Raw genomic sequence first — 17,597 nt, forward strand, 5'->3', positions numbered from 1 at the left:
TGCGCCACAGAACCGTAAAAGAAACAGAATATGTCTCTTTACTTTAATAATAAAAAAACATTATAGCTTAACTTTTACAACATAACAAAAACAGGCATCAGTGTGGACCCAACATGGTCTTATTACCTCATTTAAAAGGACCAGTGTGTAGGATTTAGTTGCATTTAGCAGAGACGTTGCAACCATTTATTTAATTATTCCTCTTCTTTCAACCGCACAGCACCAAACACAGAACAGGTCCAACTTTAATTCTTCACGGTGTCTAGTCTGTCCACTCTGGGCTAACTGAAACACAACGGTGCAGCATGGCGGGGACGGTCGAACAGGACCCCGCTCCTTTACGCGAATATGAAGTCCCAGTCTAAGTTAACAAAGACCCAAGTGTATGAATTTAAACATAACTATGAATACTATATGTACAATTTCGTCTTATAGAACTACTAGAAATCCTACTTATTGGTCCTTTAATTCTTGTCTTCATCTGGACGTTGTGTGTTCTGACTGCGGTCTGGATCTTTGAGGCGGTGGATGCTGATGATCTCGCTCTCTGGAAGGGAACTGTGGGCGAAGAACAACAGAAGAAGAAGGAAAGATGACAACGTCAGCGCTCTTAGTGGAGATCAAGCAGGATGCCGAAATCACACGACCTTCTTTCCTGAATGCCTCGTTACGTCACAGCTCGTTTGTTGAGCCAATAAATCATATTTGGGTGGTCTAACTGCTTCGATACACACGTATATACACAAATGAAAGCTGTGTCTGTGGTTACCCCATGCTCTGCGGCGTGAGGAAAATGAACTGCCTGTAGCGCTGACCAGCAGCCACCTTCAGCATCATGTCCATGGAGATCCTCCTGTTCACCATGTCCTGTAATTAGACGAAAACAGAACACTGTTATCTTTGAGTAGGATAAACACAGCGTAGCGCGAAAGTTGCATATGAAGTGTCTACTGATTTCCTCTTTTTCCTTCAAAGGTCTGTTTGTTATTACTGACGATCGCTATCCAAGCTTGCGATTTGGGAATTTAGCACGCAGGCACATCCAAACAGACTTCAGCGTCAATAAGGCCTCAGCGTGTCTTATTACCATGTAAACATCAAACTCGTCAAGACAGCGGAAAGGCGCCTCCGTGATGGCCCAGAGAGAGAGAACAAAGCAAACGGTGGAGAAAGAGCGCTCGCCGCCCGACAGCGAGCGCATGTCGCTCAGGTCGGCCGCGTTCCCATGGCCCGGCTGCACCTACACAGGAGCGGAGAAGAGGTCAAAGGTTGTTTTATTCAAGGAATCTGTGCTGTGGAAACACGACTGAGTTTCAGAAGAACACAATGTCTTTATGTGTCATTGTGGTACAACGAAATTAAGGAAGGTGAGATATCGCACACATGAAGGATTAAGAGAATCCTGTCAAGCACAAATTACATTTTTTAGGGCTGTAACAAGTGATTATATTTAGATTATTTACTTAGCAGTCAGTTAATCCTCTGGTGAGATAAACTTGAAATCTTGGAATGAAGGAACATTTCTAAACTTCAGCTTTTGCCGTATAATAATATATCAACAAAAGTTAGGATCTATGAAGGGTAGACCCAATTAGAAAAGATGTTGTTTACTTTAGCCTGCCACTAATAAGAAAATTATTATGATTTAACTTTAATAAATGACTTGGAAGGACTGAACATGCAATTGTAAATGCAGCTGCATACACACTCATTTTAATGGAGATCTATGTTGTTTAGTTGTATAGGATTCAGGGGTTGCATTAATCAAATATTTTCTGTCATTGACCATTTTTTTTAAAAAACTGTGACGGGAAAATCTGAAGGCCATCCGTCATTTTGACAGCTTGCAATTCACACCCCTGACCACTTGGTGGCGAGTGACCTTATTAATTGGCTCTTGTCTCTAATCGCAGTTTGCGTTCCAAACATCGCGGAACTTTTATCAGTTTGTATCACGATTTCCTGGTACACCGATTATACTGACGCACACGTCAGAGCTCGGCTAACCATAGATGAATATATGTCTATGTCTATGCGGCTAACGGCTACCAAAATGGAGGAATCGGATAAAAAGCACGTTGCTAGGACTGATGAGTTTTTGTGCAAATCGTGCAAAATAAAAGAGTTTGCAAAGCACTGAAGCACTTCAACCCTACGGTGCCATCTACTACTAGTCATGCAATTCTGTGCTATTACTATGTAGAATGTTTACTGCTGTGTGTGTTTTTCCTTGCCACCGTTGCCTTCAGGCTTGCTCTGGGGGTTTCAGGCCGGGTTTTTGTAAAGCGTCTTGAGACGATTTGTATTGTTATTGACGCTATATAAATAAAATTGAATTGAATTGAATTGAATCTAAGAGCTGTTAGCGCTAGCAGTCCCGTACGGACAAGACGTGTCGGCAGCCCAAACTTTTTTTTCTTCTTCCTACCATTTAAAGTCAATACTGAAAAAGTGCTTCAAGTTAATGCAATTTTAATGAAAATTAAATGCTACTGAATTGCATTATTATCATTTAAAAAAATTAAAGTGACGGGTAAAAATAGATTATGACGGGATTTTTATGTCAGTCAAAATGACAGACAACGAAAAAGTCTAGCGCAACCTCTGATAGGTTTCTATAGGCTGCTTACAACATGCTCGCCATTAGCATCTGCTACGTAGAGCCTTTGTTCAGCTCTTGTCTGAAACACAACAGTGACTCCCAGACACTGACCACAGACCAAGAATCAAACAAAATACTCACACTAATTTGCCTTTTTTTTTTTGAGGTTTGGAAAGTCATCAGATCCTCCCGGTCGAGATGCTCATGTTTAGCGGTTCTGCTGATGTGGTCGGCCGTTTCATTTTCACAAAGGTTCTCTTTATTGGGTCTCTTTTTTTTGCCTGATTTGTGACGAGCAGCTTTAGGCATTTTGGGGACAATGTCCAATGTTCAGTGGGAGCTGCCGTAATTGGGAATTAATGCAAACTGACAAGTTGGTATAATCGATTGTGCCAACATGTTGTTGCAACCCTAGCCAACCTTTTACAGTAATTTGTCCAACTTGAATGTAACGCGGAAGAACTCTCTGACTGAGGAATAAAATGTTCTTACCGAGATGGAGAGGGTCTCTTTCTTGTGGTCAAAGGTCATACTTCCACTGTAGCCTCTTTGAGCCAGCATGCTGTCAAAGTAGTATTTACAGCGAGCGGCGAGGAACCTAACGAGAGAGAAAGAAATATTCCTCATTTTAAGAGTCTTATTTTTGAGAATACAGTTCAGCTACGTGTTGCGTATCAGTTGGTTGGTTGTACAGGTGGCGTATCGCTGTTAAATACTCCAAGCTGTAGATTCAGCACTTGCCTCCTGAGGTCGGTGTAAACCTTGAGTCTCTGGTTCATGACGCTGTCCAGGCTCTTGATGAAGCTGTTGAGGTTCTTCATGTGCAGTGTCATGTTCTTGTAGTTCTGCAGAGCCTCGTGGTACTGCCTAGAAGACACAAGCGAATGAAAATCAATGCACATGGCAACGGTTCACAGACGCATATAGGGAAAAATATTGTCACACCTACCTATTACTATATATATAATCCAACGGTCTAATCAACGTACCTTACAATCTTCCCGCGGTCCCCCTGTTGTTCCTGCTGGGTACTGATCTTAATCTTGAGACGGCTGATCTCACTGTCCAGACTCTTGGCCGTACGACGGACCTCCACGCGGTTCGGACAGATCTCTGTGGCTTTGGCAACGGACAGCTGACCCAACAAAAAGAAACAAGACATTTATTTCTGACATAAAATACAAGTAAACCCGAGGTTACAGTCCCCAACATTAATAGATTGATGGCAATGGTAATGAGATGCTTCAAAATAACAAAATGACCTATGAGCAAGAGATAAGAGAACTTGCTTCTAGTCCCGCGATGAACACCTGGCATACCTGAATTTTCTGCTCCATGCTTTTCACGTTGCCTTCTAGAGCCTGGATGTTGCGGAGGAGGATATTGCGTTTCTCATCATAGTGTTTTTTGTGGTGTTTGCACTTCGTGACCTCCTGGTCGGCTCTACTGAGGTCTTCCTGTTGTGGGACAAAGCAGACACGTACAAAAACAGGTCACCACATGTACTCCAGCTAGTAGCCAAGGGGATGGAGGCTACAAGGGGCAACTTAGGACGGTACTGAAATCTGATCCACTCTGGAGCAAAATAAACACATTCATAATTAGTCAGAGTATATAGCTTCAAGACTAATGGAGATTTTCAGCTCGGTTAGGTTTGAATAATTCAAATTTAAAAAAAAATCCTCATTTATCTCATACTGCCTGATCTGCAGCCCAACAGTTCACCACCCCCCAAAAACTGACATTATGAGCTTCAGGTTATAAGGGCCAACTTTCTTCGTGTACGTCTAATCTAGTAAGTTTTCATTTCAGCTTCTCAAACCCATCTGTGCACGTCTGAGCCTGAATCCCATCCGGTATATGAGAGAAGGCAGCACACGTCCACAGCAACGGAGCCTACGGCAGGATCCCTCCGTCTGGCAAATATTACACTTATTACCTCTTTTTGAATGACATATCGGTGGTTATTTTTCTGCTGAAGTACATTAAGTCCCCCATAATACCACTGAAGTAGACTCTTGCAAGACAGTGTACATAAATCTACCAAGAAGACTGCGTCTGGAGAAGATGATCGTATAAAGACATCTGTGACAAGCCCAAAGTCAACGTCCTTTCCTTTATTTCATCCTTTGAAACTTTTGGCAACGTTTAACATGAACTTCTGATGTTATATATGAAACTGAACGTGTTCCAGTGGGAAATATTTAAGACCGCGGCATCCAGAGCTGCAGGCGTGGCTTTACAATATTACCTTGACTGGATCAGCATCCTCAGTGATGGTGCTGATTCGCTCTTTGTGCTGCTGGTACTCCTCCTCCGCCTTTTCGTAAGCGGCCTTGAGTTCGGCCATCTGGGTTCGAGCCTCCTCGAACTCGGCGCGCTTGGACGCGATCTTGGCGACGATCTCCTGAAGATCCTCCTCCTGTTGTGGATTACGGACAACAGCATATCAACAGAATAATAATAATAATAATGGAATATTTGTTAAGATGAAAAAGTGGGGAAAACACAAACCAGCGGCCTGAGGTCCTCTGACTGAGGCTCCTCCACGTTCTGTAGGTCTGTCAGCTCCAGCTCTAACTTTGTGGCCTTGGCCTAAAGCAAATACACACATTAGTAGTAGAATGCCTTGAGAAATACAATTTAATGTTGCTCCAACTGAAGATTTAACTGTTAACTTGGTTACTTTAGTTGTCTTTTGATCCATATATGCTCTCCTGAGGAGCCCTTCATTCTCTTTGATGTCTTCATCCAGCTTCTTCAAGTGTTGCTGGAAACGTTTTTCCTGAGCTCTCTGGTTCTCCAGCTCCCTCTGCAAGTGCCTGATCAAACAAACAGTTCATATCTGAAGACCTGTAGCTAATAAACACCAGCGCCTATATTTACTGCAGCACCGAGAAGTCGACTGAACGCGCACCTGATCTCCTCCTCGACATCTCCGGAAAGAAAGTTGGCTCTGGTCTGATCAGAGCTGTAACTGCGGTTATTGTAGATCTGATCTCCGTCAATAGAGAAGGCCTGGTAACAGTTTAGGGGAGGACTTCTGCTCTGCATCACTCGCCGAGCCTCTGTGCGATCCTATACATGTGAAGAAAAAACAAAATCCATGTTAATGTACATAACTATGGTGGTTAAGTACATTGTTTTACTCATTGATGAACATAAACGGTTTAGGAACAACTAAAAAAACATGGAAATACAGCAAGGTGTTGACCTGGCCTCCAAATTCACTAGACCCAAACTGATCAAGTACCTGTGGGATGATCCACTGAGGCCCCTCCCCTCAACCCATAGGACCCAAAGGCACCCACTAACAACATTCTGTTGCCAGACACCACAGGACCCCCTCAGAAGGCCCATGCCCATTCTCTGATGAGTCACAACTGTTTTGGAGGCACAAGGGAGACCTACACAATATTAGGAATTAGGAAGGTGGTCATAATGTTATGCCTGATTGGTATATGTGGCCCTGACCAAGGTATAAAAACTCTGACTTCTCTGAGCTGCATACTTCCACTGAAGCATCATTCAGATGTCACTCAGGTAAATCTGACCCGTATCTTCCACCGGGTTAAACTTTAATCCAGATGGTGTGCTACACAGAAAAATCAGAGAAAATGTCCGCTTTAAAAAAACTTGGCGGGTGATATGATGAAACATCTGTCTATATCCATCACGGGCTAACTTCAATCACCCCCTCGATGTTGTGCAAACCGCCTGTCGTCACATCTAAAGCCCGTGGATTGAAGCCTGACAAGACAGACTGTTGCATGATCCTGTGACCTCACGGAAATCCAGCTGCCTTGTCGGCACCTCAGACTCTTGGAACCGGCTGAACGCAACAACATGGAAATCTGCGGCGAGCTTATTTTGGTAGATGAAGAAATCGGGATATGGATTAGCAATACTGATTAAATACCAGTGAGATGCGATCATGTGAGCACTACGTTACAGTCTTGTGCGAGAGAAACGGGTTATTACCTTAATAAGCAGAATGCTCTCGATACCCCTTTGATCAATCAGGCAGTTGGCCACAACCGGGTCCTCAATTTCTAGAGCCTGAAGCACGGAGGGGTACTGCGGGTGATTCACGGACCTGACACAAAGCACAAAACAAATCACGCCGATTAAAAAACAAAATATACCATTCTCATATTCATGCTAGTGCCTATTTTAAACGATGACAACACCTTATTACCGGAAAGCATTGTAACTAACAACAATCTAATCTGACAAACCTCTTGCTGGTATCGTGGACATGTCTGAGGAAGCCGCTGGTAATGATTGAAGGTCTGCGGCCAGCTGGGAAAATTTTGGCCATGAGGCCCTGCAGCACCTTCTCGTCCTCGTAGTTGTCACAAGTGAAGGCCGGCAGCAGGCTTTTAAGGCACACTTCTACAGCCAGGGCCAGCTCCGGGTCTTTTAGGCTAATAAGGTAACCTGCAGAAGGAACGTCAGAAGAACTTTTTGTCACATATCTTGCTTTCAGCTTTCAATTAAAGGAAAAACAGCAGGAAAGTCAACTGTAACTCGTTGCGCCGTTACAATTTTGCGATTCAACAGGGTCAGCCGAGTCTTACCCAGGGGTCCTCGGGGCATCTGCTTGAACTGGCCCCTCCTGTGAGCGTCCTGGATGGCGTTCAGCAGCGCGGGCATGTGCTCTCCAAAGCGCCGCAGTCGATTAGAGCGGCTGCTCTCCATCGTCTGCAGGTTCCTTCTGTTGCCGTCCGTTGACCTCTGGAGCATTTCCTGTTCCCTCCTGAAGACAGACGGACGGACAGACGAGTGTTTCATCATGTTAACGTCTATTACGACTACAGCGAGGACAGACCATAAAATGTGACATAAATTTACATTTCTGTATTTGGCTGCTTTCCTAATGTGTAAAATCTATTTATCTATTTTATGTAATTACGTATTTATGAATGTAATTAACTCTGATTTACTCCTGAAATTCATTTATTTATTTATAATTTTTACAATTCTTCACGAATTTTGGGAATGATATATCATGGGTTGAACATCAGCATCAAAATGCACTAGGGATGCACCGAAATGAGAATTTTTGGCCGAAACCGAAAACCGAAACTGGGCCGCCCAAGGCCAAGAACCGAAACACCGAAAGAAATTATTACGCCAACGACATCCACAGAACGGCTCAACATTTAAGGCAGGCATTCCCAAAGCGTGGTGGGCGTGCACGAGCTTCCTCTAGGGGGCGATGAAAAATGTAATGGCGTAGAAAAAGTTATCTTCTTCTACGTACCGTATACGTGCAGCCAGTTGAGCCACCTGCGCTGCTCTTGAAAATCCACAATTGGGATGTTTGGGTTTTCAGGTGATAAATTAAACCCGACGTGGAGAAATTCTTTGCAGATGCACCCCCGTCTTGAAATGTCAGCATTACACATTTTGCAAATCGCTATCCGTGGGTCTTTTTCTCAGATATATTGAAATGCGTCCACACCGCAGACATGCAAGCCCGTGCTGGCTGCTGGTTTTTGCTCGCGTCATTACAACATCCTTTTTCGGACAGTGCACAGATCGCCTGAGCATGCCTTGCTCCCTGGCTGGTGTCCAGGCCCACAATAGAACAAGCAACCTCTAAGTCATGGGTTTGCCAGAGGAGGTAGGTGCTTGGCGAATCCAGCTGCAGGTGTCTCAGACGTTACAGAGCGAGCAACAATCCTTCACAGAGTCACAACATCGAGTTAGAAATGAGCGTGAACACTCCAGGGTGCAATGTTTCCATTCCTTTTGTGCAGTGGTGAAGCCTTACTGACAATTCTTTTGTTTTGTTTTGCTGTAAATCTTGGGATTATAAAGTGAAAAGGCGCAAGAAAAAACAAGAGCTGGATTCACATAAAACTAATTTGTAAATCAGACTCTGTTTGCGTGGAAGATTTATTTCTGTTTGGTGCAGAGTTTCTTAATCCTTACCTCATCTTTCCCTTCTCTTCTTTGGCACGGTTGCTGGCGTGCTGGTACTGATCAATCTGCTGGCCTTGAGTGGAGATCTGCTGTTTCAAGTCTTCCAGCTCGGCCTGGATCTGCTCCACGCGGGCCGCCTTGGCCTGGCTCTCTGCTCCTGATGTCTGACTGATGCTGTGGGGAAGAAAACAGGACAGAAACTGAGAGGAAGATGACGCAGAATGAGTACATTAGCCTCCCTGAACGAAACTAAGGAGACGTGAAAAATAAGAGAGGGGCGTACCTCAGCTTGAGATCTTTAATCCTCGAGGACAGCTGAGCTTTGTCCTTTTCCAGGTCCTTCAGGTTGGCTTTACACCTGTGCACCGTGACCTTGAGAGAACACATGGAAGATCGTTTACAACCTCTGTTTATGTCCCGTAACCACATCACATCACTGCTCTTATAACACGAGCTTTATATTCACCATGTTTGCTTGAGAACATAACAATTTGTGTGTTGTTACTATAGATACGGACACAGCAACAGCGACGGTTATTGATCAGAGTCTGACAGCCACGTCATTATTGTTTATTTATTTGTGTTATTGTTGTTTATCGGTCCGATTCTCTAGCACCTCCGCTGGCCAACTTTGCGTGCAGCTGGGAGCCGCCCAGCGATCCGAGCAGAGAGAAAAGATGTAGCAACAAACCGTCTGTCATCACCCGAAACGAACGTAATGAAAAAAATGTTTTCACAGCATGTTTTCATTTGGGGTTTTTCTCTAAGACGACGGAAAAATCTGCTGAGGCTGTCAGAGGGGCGCTAATGCTATTACACAGGATATTTCCTCGTCTTTAAAGCGCTGGCCCCCGTGCAGAGTGTCAAACGGCGTGGTATCCCTGGAATGTAAGACCACGTTGCGCAAAGACGTTTCGTAATCCAGACGTTACTGGAAACGGGAACAGTAAAGACGTTTCACATGTGACTGCTGCCGTCCGTCTTTGTATAGTCGAGCCTCTCTGCCATGAGTTCTTCTTAGGAATGTTAAAAGCAGCATAAATGTCATTGATTTGCATGTTAGAAAAACATGGCAGCATCAATGAAAGGAATTCCAGAGGAATCTCGACTCCAACGGATTGTACAACTTGGAACAGGTTCTGGCGTCTCTGTTCATCGCTGCGAACATTATACTGAAGTAACTCCCTGTAAGAGCGGTTCACATCCCTCCATGACATTTCCTCACGCCACAGTTCCCACTTAAAATAACACGATACAGAATCAGCCGGCTGAAGGAAATCTACCTTAAAGTAAGGTTAATGTATTGTCTGAACTCTGACCTCGCTGGACTTAAGAAGGGTATTACGTTTCTGGGCCTCGGCCTTGAGCTGAACGCATTTGGGCTGGAGCTCCTGGACCTGGTGGGTGATACCCTCCAGTTGTTCCTGAATCTGCTTGTACTTCTTCTCGGCTTCCTCGACCTTATTCTGCACGATGACACAGAAACGAGAAGAGATGGAGTTTGAAGATGTGGGCTCCGACAAGCAGGGCATACACACTTGACGACACATATATTATTCAAAAACACATAAATATGATTTCCTGACGTTGTTTTAAGCGTCATACCTTCCATTCATCCACCTTCTCGTCATATTTCTCCGTGGAATGCTGGTCTGCCTCCAGCTTCTCCTTCATTGGCTCCAACTCCTTCTCCTGCTCGATCACCTGCCACATTCAACTCACAATTATTAATATTTGACTTAATGCTTTTTGTTTTTTTGGAGCAATTTTTGCGGTCATTTCAAAGGAGAATGGGGTTATGAGTGAAGAAGTTTGGGAGGCTAGAAGATCTCACCAACGCCCACGCCATCTGCTTCTGCAGCTCCTCCAGCTTGTTCCTCATGCCGTCAAGTGATTCGAGGCTCTTGAAACAGTCCTCTTTCTCTTGAAACTTCTGCTTCATGTCTTTCAAGCACTGCACCAGTCATTAGGACACAGATGACATAATCAACAAAAGCTTCCTTTGCAATGCTACCAAGCTGTTTTTTTTTTATTAACCCATTCAGACCGGATCACGCATCTATGCGTAGTTACCATTAAGGCCGGCAAACGTGTCTGTGTCATTTTGAGCGTTGTCGTCTTTTTCGAGGCACATGGCCAATTATATGCACTGTGATTGGCTGAAATATTCTTGGGGTGAGTTACAGAGATGCTTAGGGATTTTTTTAAAACTCATGTGACTAATAAAGCGCTTTGTGATTGGTCGAAATAAGCCTACACGAGGAGTATGTTTTGGTCGAAAATTCTAAACACCGTGCTAGCGATCCGTCATGGCTGACTCAAGTGAAGGAAGTGATATTGACGAAGTAATTGATTCGGATTTTAATAATATAACAAACAAATTTAACATGAAATTATTAGGTAAAGAAGAAGTAACTCTGTTTTGTTGTGGGTTTTTTCTATATCTTTGTTTCAGTGATGTTCACTTGTCACTTTGGTACCTCAAAAGTATGAAATAAAAATAGATCTTTACTGATTTTCAAAATTTTAAAAATGTTTGGTGTTTATTGATTTTTAAAAAAAATGCATTTGAAGATTATGCCCTAGCAAATCAGTCAAGTTGAAAGCCAAAGAAGTAAGCTGTCAAATGCTTTTTATCTCATGTTTTTATCTGCTACAGAGCCTGAGAAATTAAGGTTTTAGTGTTGACATATTTTGAAAAACCTCAGGTTTTGAGAGGGGGTTTACAGAAGAGTATTTAGGCATAAAAAGGCCTTTTTTAGCAGGTGTTTTAGGCCTAAATGGGAATGTGAATTTCTGTGAAACGAACTCTTACCTCGCTGTGTTGCTCAACTTTATCCTTAGTGATATCCTTGGTGGTTTTGATGTAGACAAAGTCCTCTCTCATCTGCTCCAGTTGGGTGGCTTTCATAAAAAACTGAGCAAAAAAAAGGTTTAGATTAAATGTACTGTATAACGAGCTGCTGCGTCCCACAAAACACAAAAGTAATCCCTGACTATCACCACGTATGACCCTCTAGAAGTGGCGTATTTATCCACAGAGATCCTTCTGCCTGCGCTGTTTTTTTATGTTCTCCCTAATTTGATGTCTTCTGAACATGTCTGGCCTGCAGCCTTTGGGCAGTGGTAGTGTCTAGCCCCCGGGCCAGTAACAGCCCACACAGGGTAAAAATCTCGTGATCAGTTTACACTTCCGTATCCATCTCCGTCCACCGCTTCCTTTCTTTTGTGCATACGTTTATCTGAGCTACAACCACAGAAGCCGCAGTGGAAAGGATGGATTCAGACGAAGAACACGTCAAAATCCGGCCGTGGGTCTCTTTCCTGCAGGGTTGTGAGGAGGCGCTTCAGCACGTAAGCCTCAATAAATGTTTAATAGGGGCTGAACGACTTCTGATTTTTTAAAGTCGGCAGTGGGAAGTACGGCTTTACAACAATTAAATCTATGTTCTTGACCTGATCTCACACAAAGGAAGCTACGGAGGCTTTTCTGCAAGTTTACTGAAGCTTGAACACGGGATACTGTCGGCTGTCGCCCAAATCTACACCATAACCACAGACAGTCTGACACTTTTAATATGCAGCTCATAAAAAAACAAAAACAAAAAAAAACACACTCTACAACCACAGCAACAATGTCAACTAATAGAACACAACAGAATATAAACACGTGAGCTTAAGGTCTAATAACTTTAGACAATGAAATTCATTAGCAAATTGTTGATTTGCAGCCTCCTCCTGTTAATTGACTGCTGCTGAAAGGATTCCTCTGTTAGCGTTAGCGGACGCCTTTTCCGATGAGTGCATTGCAGTTCTACTTTTCTCGTATTTCAGGACTGACGTTACATATTCTACATGTCACGGTAGTCTGGGCTTCATCTTTAGTGAAGTATTTCCACACACTTGATGAACCGCTGCTAGTTTGCTGCAATGACTGACTTGTCTCCTCACCTGTCATCTAGGAGGCGTCTGCGTTGTTACTGTCACGTTATTGACGACGAGTCAACTCCCTGCTTAAAGCGTCACGGCGCAGCAGTAAAGTCGACCGGTCGGCTCGACCCCTAATGTCTAATGTCTCCGATTCGCTGCTTATTCTCTAGTTCTTGCTCTCTCACACACCGGGTTCGGAGACGAGGGGCCAAGCACGGCTAAATAACGCGATTACTTTCAACTAACCTTGTATTTGTCGCCTTCTCCTTTTGAGTGTAGGAAGTATTTGCTCATCTCCTGAGTGAGAACTGACACAGGATTGTTCACCTTGGGAGGAAAACAGATCAGGAATGACCGTCACAGGTTTAACATGCCCTGGCACTCTATGTGAAGGTGGCAGAATGTCTGATGTTTGAAATTCCTCATTTGGTATAAAAGAATCTCATACCTGAATATTAAAATTGTCCAGGATGGAAATTAGCTCTTCCTTTTTGCTTGAGATTAGCTGACCTATAAGAAGACATGTTTATGAATCACTATACTTGCAGAAGTGTGGCAGAGGGGATTTTTTTTATTTTTTTTTATTATTGGACAACAATGAATAACTCTTTAGTGTCTTTACCTGATTTGCTTCTCAGTTTATAGGTTCTCAGCCCCTCACGTGTTATTCTCAGGTCTATCGTGATAGCTGAACCAAACACCTCAGGCTTGTAAGCGTCCCTTCCTTTGTTACGCAGAGTGATCGACACGTCCGCCGAACTGAGGAGGCAGGAAAGCAATTCAAATCAGTTCAAAAGAAAGGCAACAGGTGCATCCTTAACTTGTGGAGGTGGTAGGCAAATAAGCTGGGGAGGGGAGGAATCAGCGTAAACAGGTCTGTAAGGTATGATTAAAAAAAAAAAAAAAAGACTGTAAAAGACGGGATGGTGTACTGCATACCTTTCACCCTCCTTCACAAAACCCTTGAGGGATGATCCGCGGTTCGTCGCCTGAGCGTTTCCACCTAAGGCAACTATGAGAGCTGTCAGAACGGCACTTTTTCCACCTGTCGCAGAAGAGGTTTGAAAGATGAAAGACGCATACACAAAGAGAACAGATGTACTCCACAACAAAAATTAACTTTCAGTAGAGAGGTGGCTTAAGCTGACAAAAACAAACGATTTAAGTTCATGTCATAAATCGAACAAGACCAACAAGATTCTTTCACAAATAATAAATGTATCTACACAACTTACAATTATAGTCTGGAGATGTCAAACACTGATCATATTAATTACAGGTAGATCAAACTGTGTGCTATTGCACATTTGATATTGGTCTTAATAAATATATTAAATCTGCCGTGAAAAGTCTGTTTGGATAAAATGTGATAAATGTAGTTAAACCCCATAATAGAAAGAGCTGATACAGTTACGACATATTTTTTGGCAACAGTGACAGATAAATTGGGTATTCCTGATTTTCTGGAGAGAGACAAAAACGTACTTCAATTTTAGTTGAAGATTTCCGTATACATTAATCCTCTCTCTCTCTCTCTCACTCTCGAATACTCCACGGGCTCAGTGGTGACACTTACTTCCATTGTTGCCGACGACAAAGTTGACGTTGGGGCCAAAGTCGAACGGGCCGAGGAGCGAGTGGCACATGAAGTTTTTCAGCGTGATGCTTTGCACTATCCCTGCATCGCTCACCACACCACAGGCACCCTGCAGCGAAACACAAAAGTGCTTTACATCAGTCACTGCAACGCACACGAGTATCAACAAGTGCTGAGCTTTCTTATACATATATATTGTTTTTTTAAGGGATGCACCGATTGTGAAATTCTGGGCCGATGCTGACGTTTTTTTTTTTTGTTATTTACACATTACTGATCTGTTATTACTGTCTTTCAATGACCACAAATTAGATCACACACGTTTATGAAACAAAAACAAACTTTAATGTCAGTTTGACATTTAATGACCTTAATTCACATGAAGTTCTCTTCTTAAAAACAACTTTCAAAATTCCCTCAGCTAACTTCTCAATGAATTCTGAGTGATTTTAACCTGATATAGAACAATGAGAAGTTTTAATTTCAGTACCTGCATTGCCCAATAAAAAAAAAAAAATATATATATATATATATATATATTGTTTGTGAAAAATAAAAATACATTAAAAGTAAATGTAAAAACAATGTAATCCCTGTCCAGTGTGTCGTGCTTGTTTTTCAGACGTCATATGAGATTTTCATGTTTTGTTATGTGTTAAAATTCTTTCTTCCAGTACCGCCTCTTGAAATATCGCTGGGACAACACCAATGTCCTATACAGGAAGGGACAAAGTCGCCTCCACCTGCTGAGGAGGCTGAGGTCCTTTGGAGTGTGTAGGACACTACTCAGGACTTTTTGCATCAGCAACCTTCTACGCTGCGGTCTGCTGGTGTGGTGGACTCACGGAGAGGGGACAAAGAGAGACACTGATCAAGAGGGCCAGCTCCACCCTGGGCTGTCCTCTGTACTCAGTGGACAGTTTAGCATGTTGGCTAAACTGTCCAACATCAGGAACAACCCCTCTCATCCCCTGTGCGAGACAGCTGAGACTTTAGGAAGCTCCTTCAGCCAAAGAAGGCTGCTGCACCCACGGCGCAAGAAGGAACGCTTCCGGAGGTCTTTTGTCCCCTCAGGACCCACACGAGCACGGTCGATTCAAACTGTCATTATCTCACATCTTTCTAGTGCAGGGGTGTCAAACTCAGTGACCACGTTTACATGGTCTTTAGTATCCCGGTTTTGATCTGGTTTTTGAAGTATCACGTTTTTATGTTTGTCCATGTAAACACCATATCCCGAATTCAGAAATCGGGATATGCCCATTTCCCGATTTCAAGAAACCCGGCATTGCTACCTGGAGTACTCCGATAGAAGCCGGGATACTGAAGCATGTATACACCTTATCCCGATTTCTGACGGCTGCCCACTGTCTGCGCAGGCGCGAGTGACGCCAGGCGAGGCACTAGATATACAAACAACATGGCGGCAACGAGAACTTCTCACTTTTGGAGCGACGAAGAGACAGAATTTTGCCTTAAAGTAATGAAAGAACTAAACATAACGACGTGTTTAGATGACAGAAAACACCGACATGCTGATGTATTCAAATCTGTTGCGGAAAAGCTACATGATGCTGGTTTTCCACCTCGCTCCGTTGAACAAGTTAGGTCGCGTTGGAAAACACTGAAAACAACGTAAAACACGCATGCGCAGATAGGATGCAGTGATCAGAAAACGGGTTTCTGGTAGTTATCATGTATACGGGAATATGAATAACCGGGTTTCTCTGTGTTCCATGTAAACACCATATCCCGGATATGCTCAAAGCCGGGATAAGCTTCAAAACCGGGATACTAAAGAACATGTAAACGCAGTCATTGTAGTTCAGGGGCCACATACAGCCCAGTTTGATGTCAAGGGGGCCGCACCAATAACACGATAACGACAACTCCAAATGTTTCCCTAAACCCCACATTTCTTAAGAAAAAGAAATGCAATTTCTTTTTATCTCTAGGTCTCAGTTGTCTCAGCTGCCACGGGCCAGATTAGACCCTCCGGTGGGCCGGTTTTGGCCCCCGGGCCGTATGTTTGACACGTATGTTCTAGTGCAATACTTGGTGCAACTCCTATTGGGAGTTTGTTTTGTTTTTTAATTCATGATATTCATGAATGTCAATATGTGTATATTTAACCTCCTTACCACCTCAACCCCTCAATTTACACAAGTTGGTTGTTTCAGCTTCTGATTAGCTGCTGAAAACCTGATGCAACATTTAAATATTTTTCGTAACATAACATATTTGTCTGCCTTATTCTATTTTGTATCTAGCACCCATCATCCGATGCTTCATCCCTGTCTTTTTTAGCACAAACAGAAACTACTGTCTTACTTATCTGCATGCCAGTGACAGGCACCTACCTGACTACTCAAAGCTTCCTTGTTAACATGCTCATCCTCCTCTTCCTCCTCCATACATCTGCCTCGTTTGCTGGGGGTTCCCCTGGGAGGACTGCTGCTCCTCTTAGACATCTCGGGGGGCACCGAGCACGACTCTTTCGGGGGGGAAATGAAACTGAAAGAAAACACAAGAGCACAGAGAGTGTCGCTAGCATGGAGTCTGGCTTTTTTTTTTTTTGTTGACTTCCAGCAGCTACCCTCCATCTAAATGTTGTCGCCAAGCTTGTAGTCACTCGCTGGAACGACTTCGGACAAAGACAAGGTGATAAAAAACATGTTATAGATGTTAAATATCAGTATAACTAAACCATGACACTTACGTTACAAGCACGTTAGTGACCGTTAACTTTACATGAGGTTACACAACTCGCCCAACTAGCTAGCTAACGCTACGTGCTAAACAGAAAGTGGCCGACTACCTGTCAAGACAGTGGCTTGTAAATAGTCCCGCGTTGTCGTAGGAAACCGAAAGGACTGGCAGGACAACCAGTGGACTGACTGCTTTACCTAGATTTCAGCAGCCGCTCACAGCGCAGCGCTTACAGCGACTGGGAGGACCAGCGGGGGAAACCAGACCGGCCGTCGAATTCGCGCTCACCGTTTCCCGAGAAACATCGCGAGAATATACGAGATCTTGCAGTAAACACAACACATAGGAGAGAGAACTTTAGAAAAGCTCATTGGAAAGAGTGTTTCTTTTATATATCAGTGTTTTTCAACCTTTTTTGAGCCAAGGTACATTTTTTTTTCATTGAAAAAATCACAAGGAACACCACCAACTGAAAATGTTAAAAAAAAATGAAACTCTGTAGCCTATAATAACAATATAAAGTCATTCTTGTCAAATTGTCTTGAATAGGAATTGAATAAACACAAAGAAAAAAGTCTTATATATATATATATGCATAGACAGATATATATACACAGACACTTGACAATGGCATATTATTTGCAGATAATAATTAATTCGTTTTCAAAAAATGTTTTTTTCAGACCAATTAGGTGAAATTGGATAATTTCCCACGGCACACCTGACAGTCTCTCATGACACACTAGTGTGAAATGAAATAAAATCCACTAGTTCAAATTCAATACATTTGAATTATCAGCTAAATAAGCAAAAATGGTTATAATGAAT

At 43.1% G+C, this 17,597-nt stretch overlaps 1 protein-coding gene across 2 annotated transcripts; it reads right to left on the bottom strand.

Moving 5' to 3' along the window:
* On the bottom strand, positions 1-17,135 carry LOC311499606 (structural maintenance of chromosomes protein 6). 2 transcript variants are annotated; one of them, XM_084560660.1, is made up of 28 exons: positions 16,879-17,135; positions 16,421-16,574; positions 14,040-14,169; positions 13,403-13,508; positions 13,086-13,222; positions 12,912-12,973; positions 12,710-12,790; positions 11,349-11,450; positions 10,368-10,487; positions 10,139-10,237; positions 9,853-9,999; positions 8,817-8,905; positions 8,543-8,707; positions 7,183-7,361; positions 6,841-7,042; positions 6,584-6,698; positions 5,520-5,680; positions 5,289-5,424; positions 5,117-5,197; positions 4,854-5,024; positions 3,922-4,059; positions 3,592-3,737; positions 3,344-3,469; positions 3,095-3,200; positions 1,088-1,240; positions 770-867; positions 454-558; positions 1-361 (listed from the first exon to the last, which is right to left on the bottom strand). In XM_084560660.1, exons 2-27 carry the CDS (start codon positions 16,529-16,531, stop codon positions 465-467), a joined length of 3,255 nt encoding a protein of 1,084 aa, XP_084416786.1. In that variant the 5' UTR covers positions 16,532-16,574; positions 16,879-17,135; the 3' UTR covers positions 1-361; positions 454-464. The 2 variants fall into 2 exon arrangements, with proteins under 2 accessions (XP_084416786.1, XP_084416785.1); XM_084560659.1 differs by having other exon boundaries at positions 1-558.
* Between the last annotated feature and the right edge of the window lie 462 nt (positions 17,136-17,597).

This window comes from Chelon labrosus (genome assembly GCF_963514085.1).
Source record: "Chelon labrosus genome assembly, chromosome: 14".
NCBI classification, from domain to species: domain Eukaryota; kingdom Metazoa; phylum Chordata; class Actinopteri; order Mugiliformes; family Mugilidae; genus Chelon; species Chelon labrosus.

Bases quoted from the DNA above. Each gene is read 5' to 3' on its own strand.
- LOC311499606 (XM_084560660.1), bottom strand. From the start codon at position 16,531: ATGTCTAAGAGGAGCAGCAGTCCTCCCAGGGGAACCCCCAGCAAACGA. The intron at 11,451-12,709 runs GTTAGTTGAAAG...TTTTTTGCTCAG, and splicing joins GAGAAGGCGACAAATACAAG to TTTTTTATGAAAGCCACCCA. The intron at 3,201-3,343 runs GCAAGTGCTGAA...CTCTCTCGTTAG, and splicing joins GTTTACACCGACCTCAGGAG to GTTCCTCGCCGCTCGCTGTA.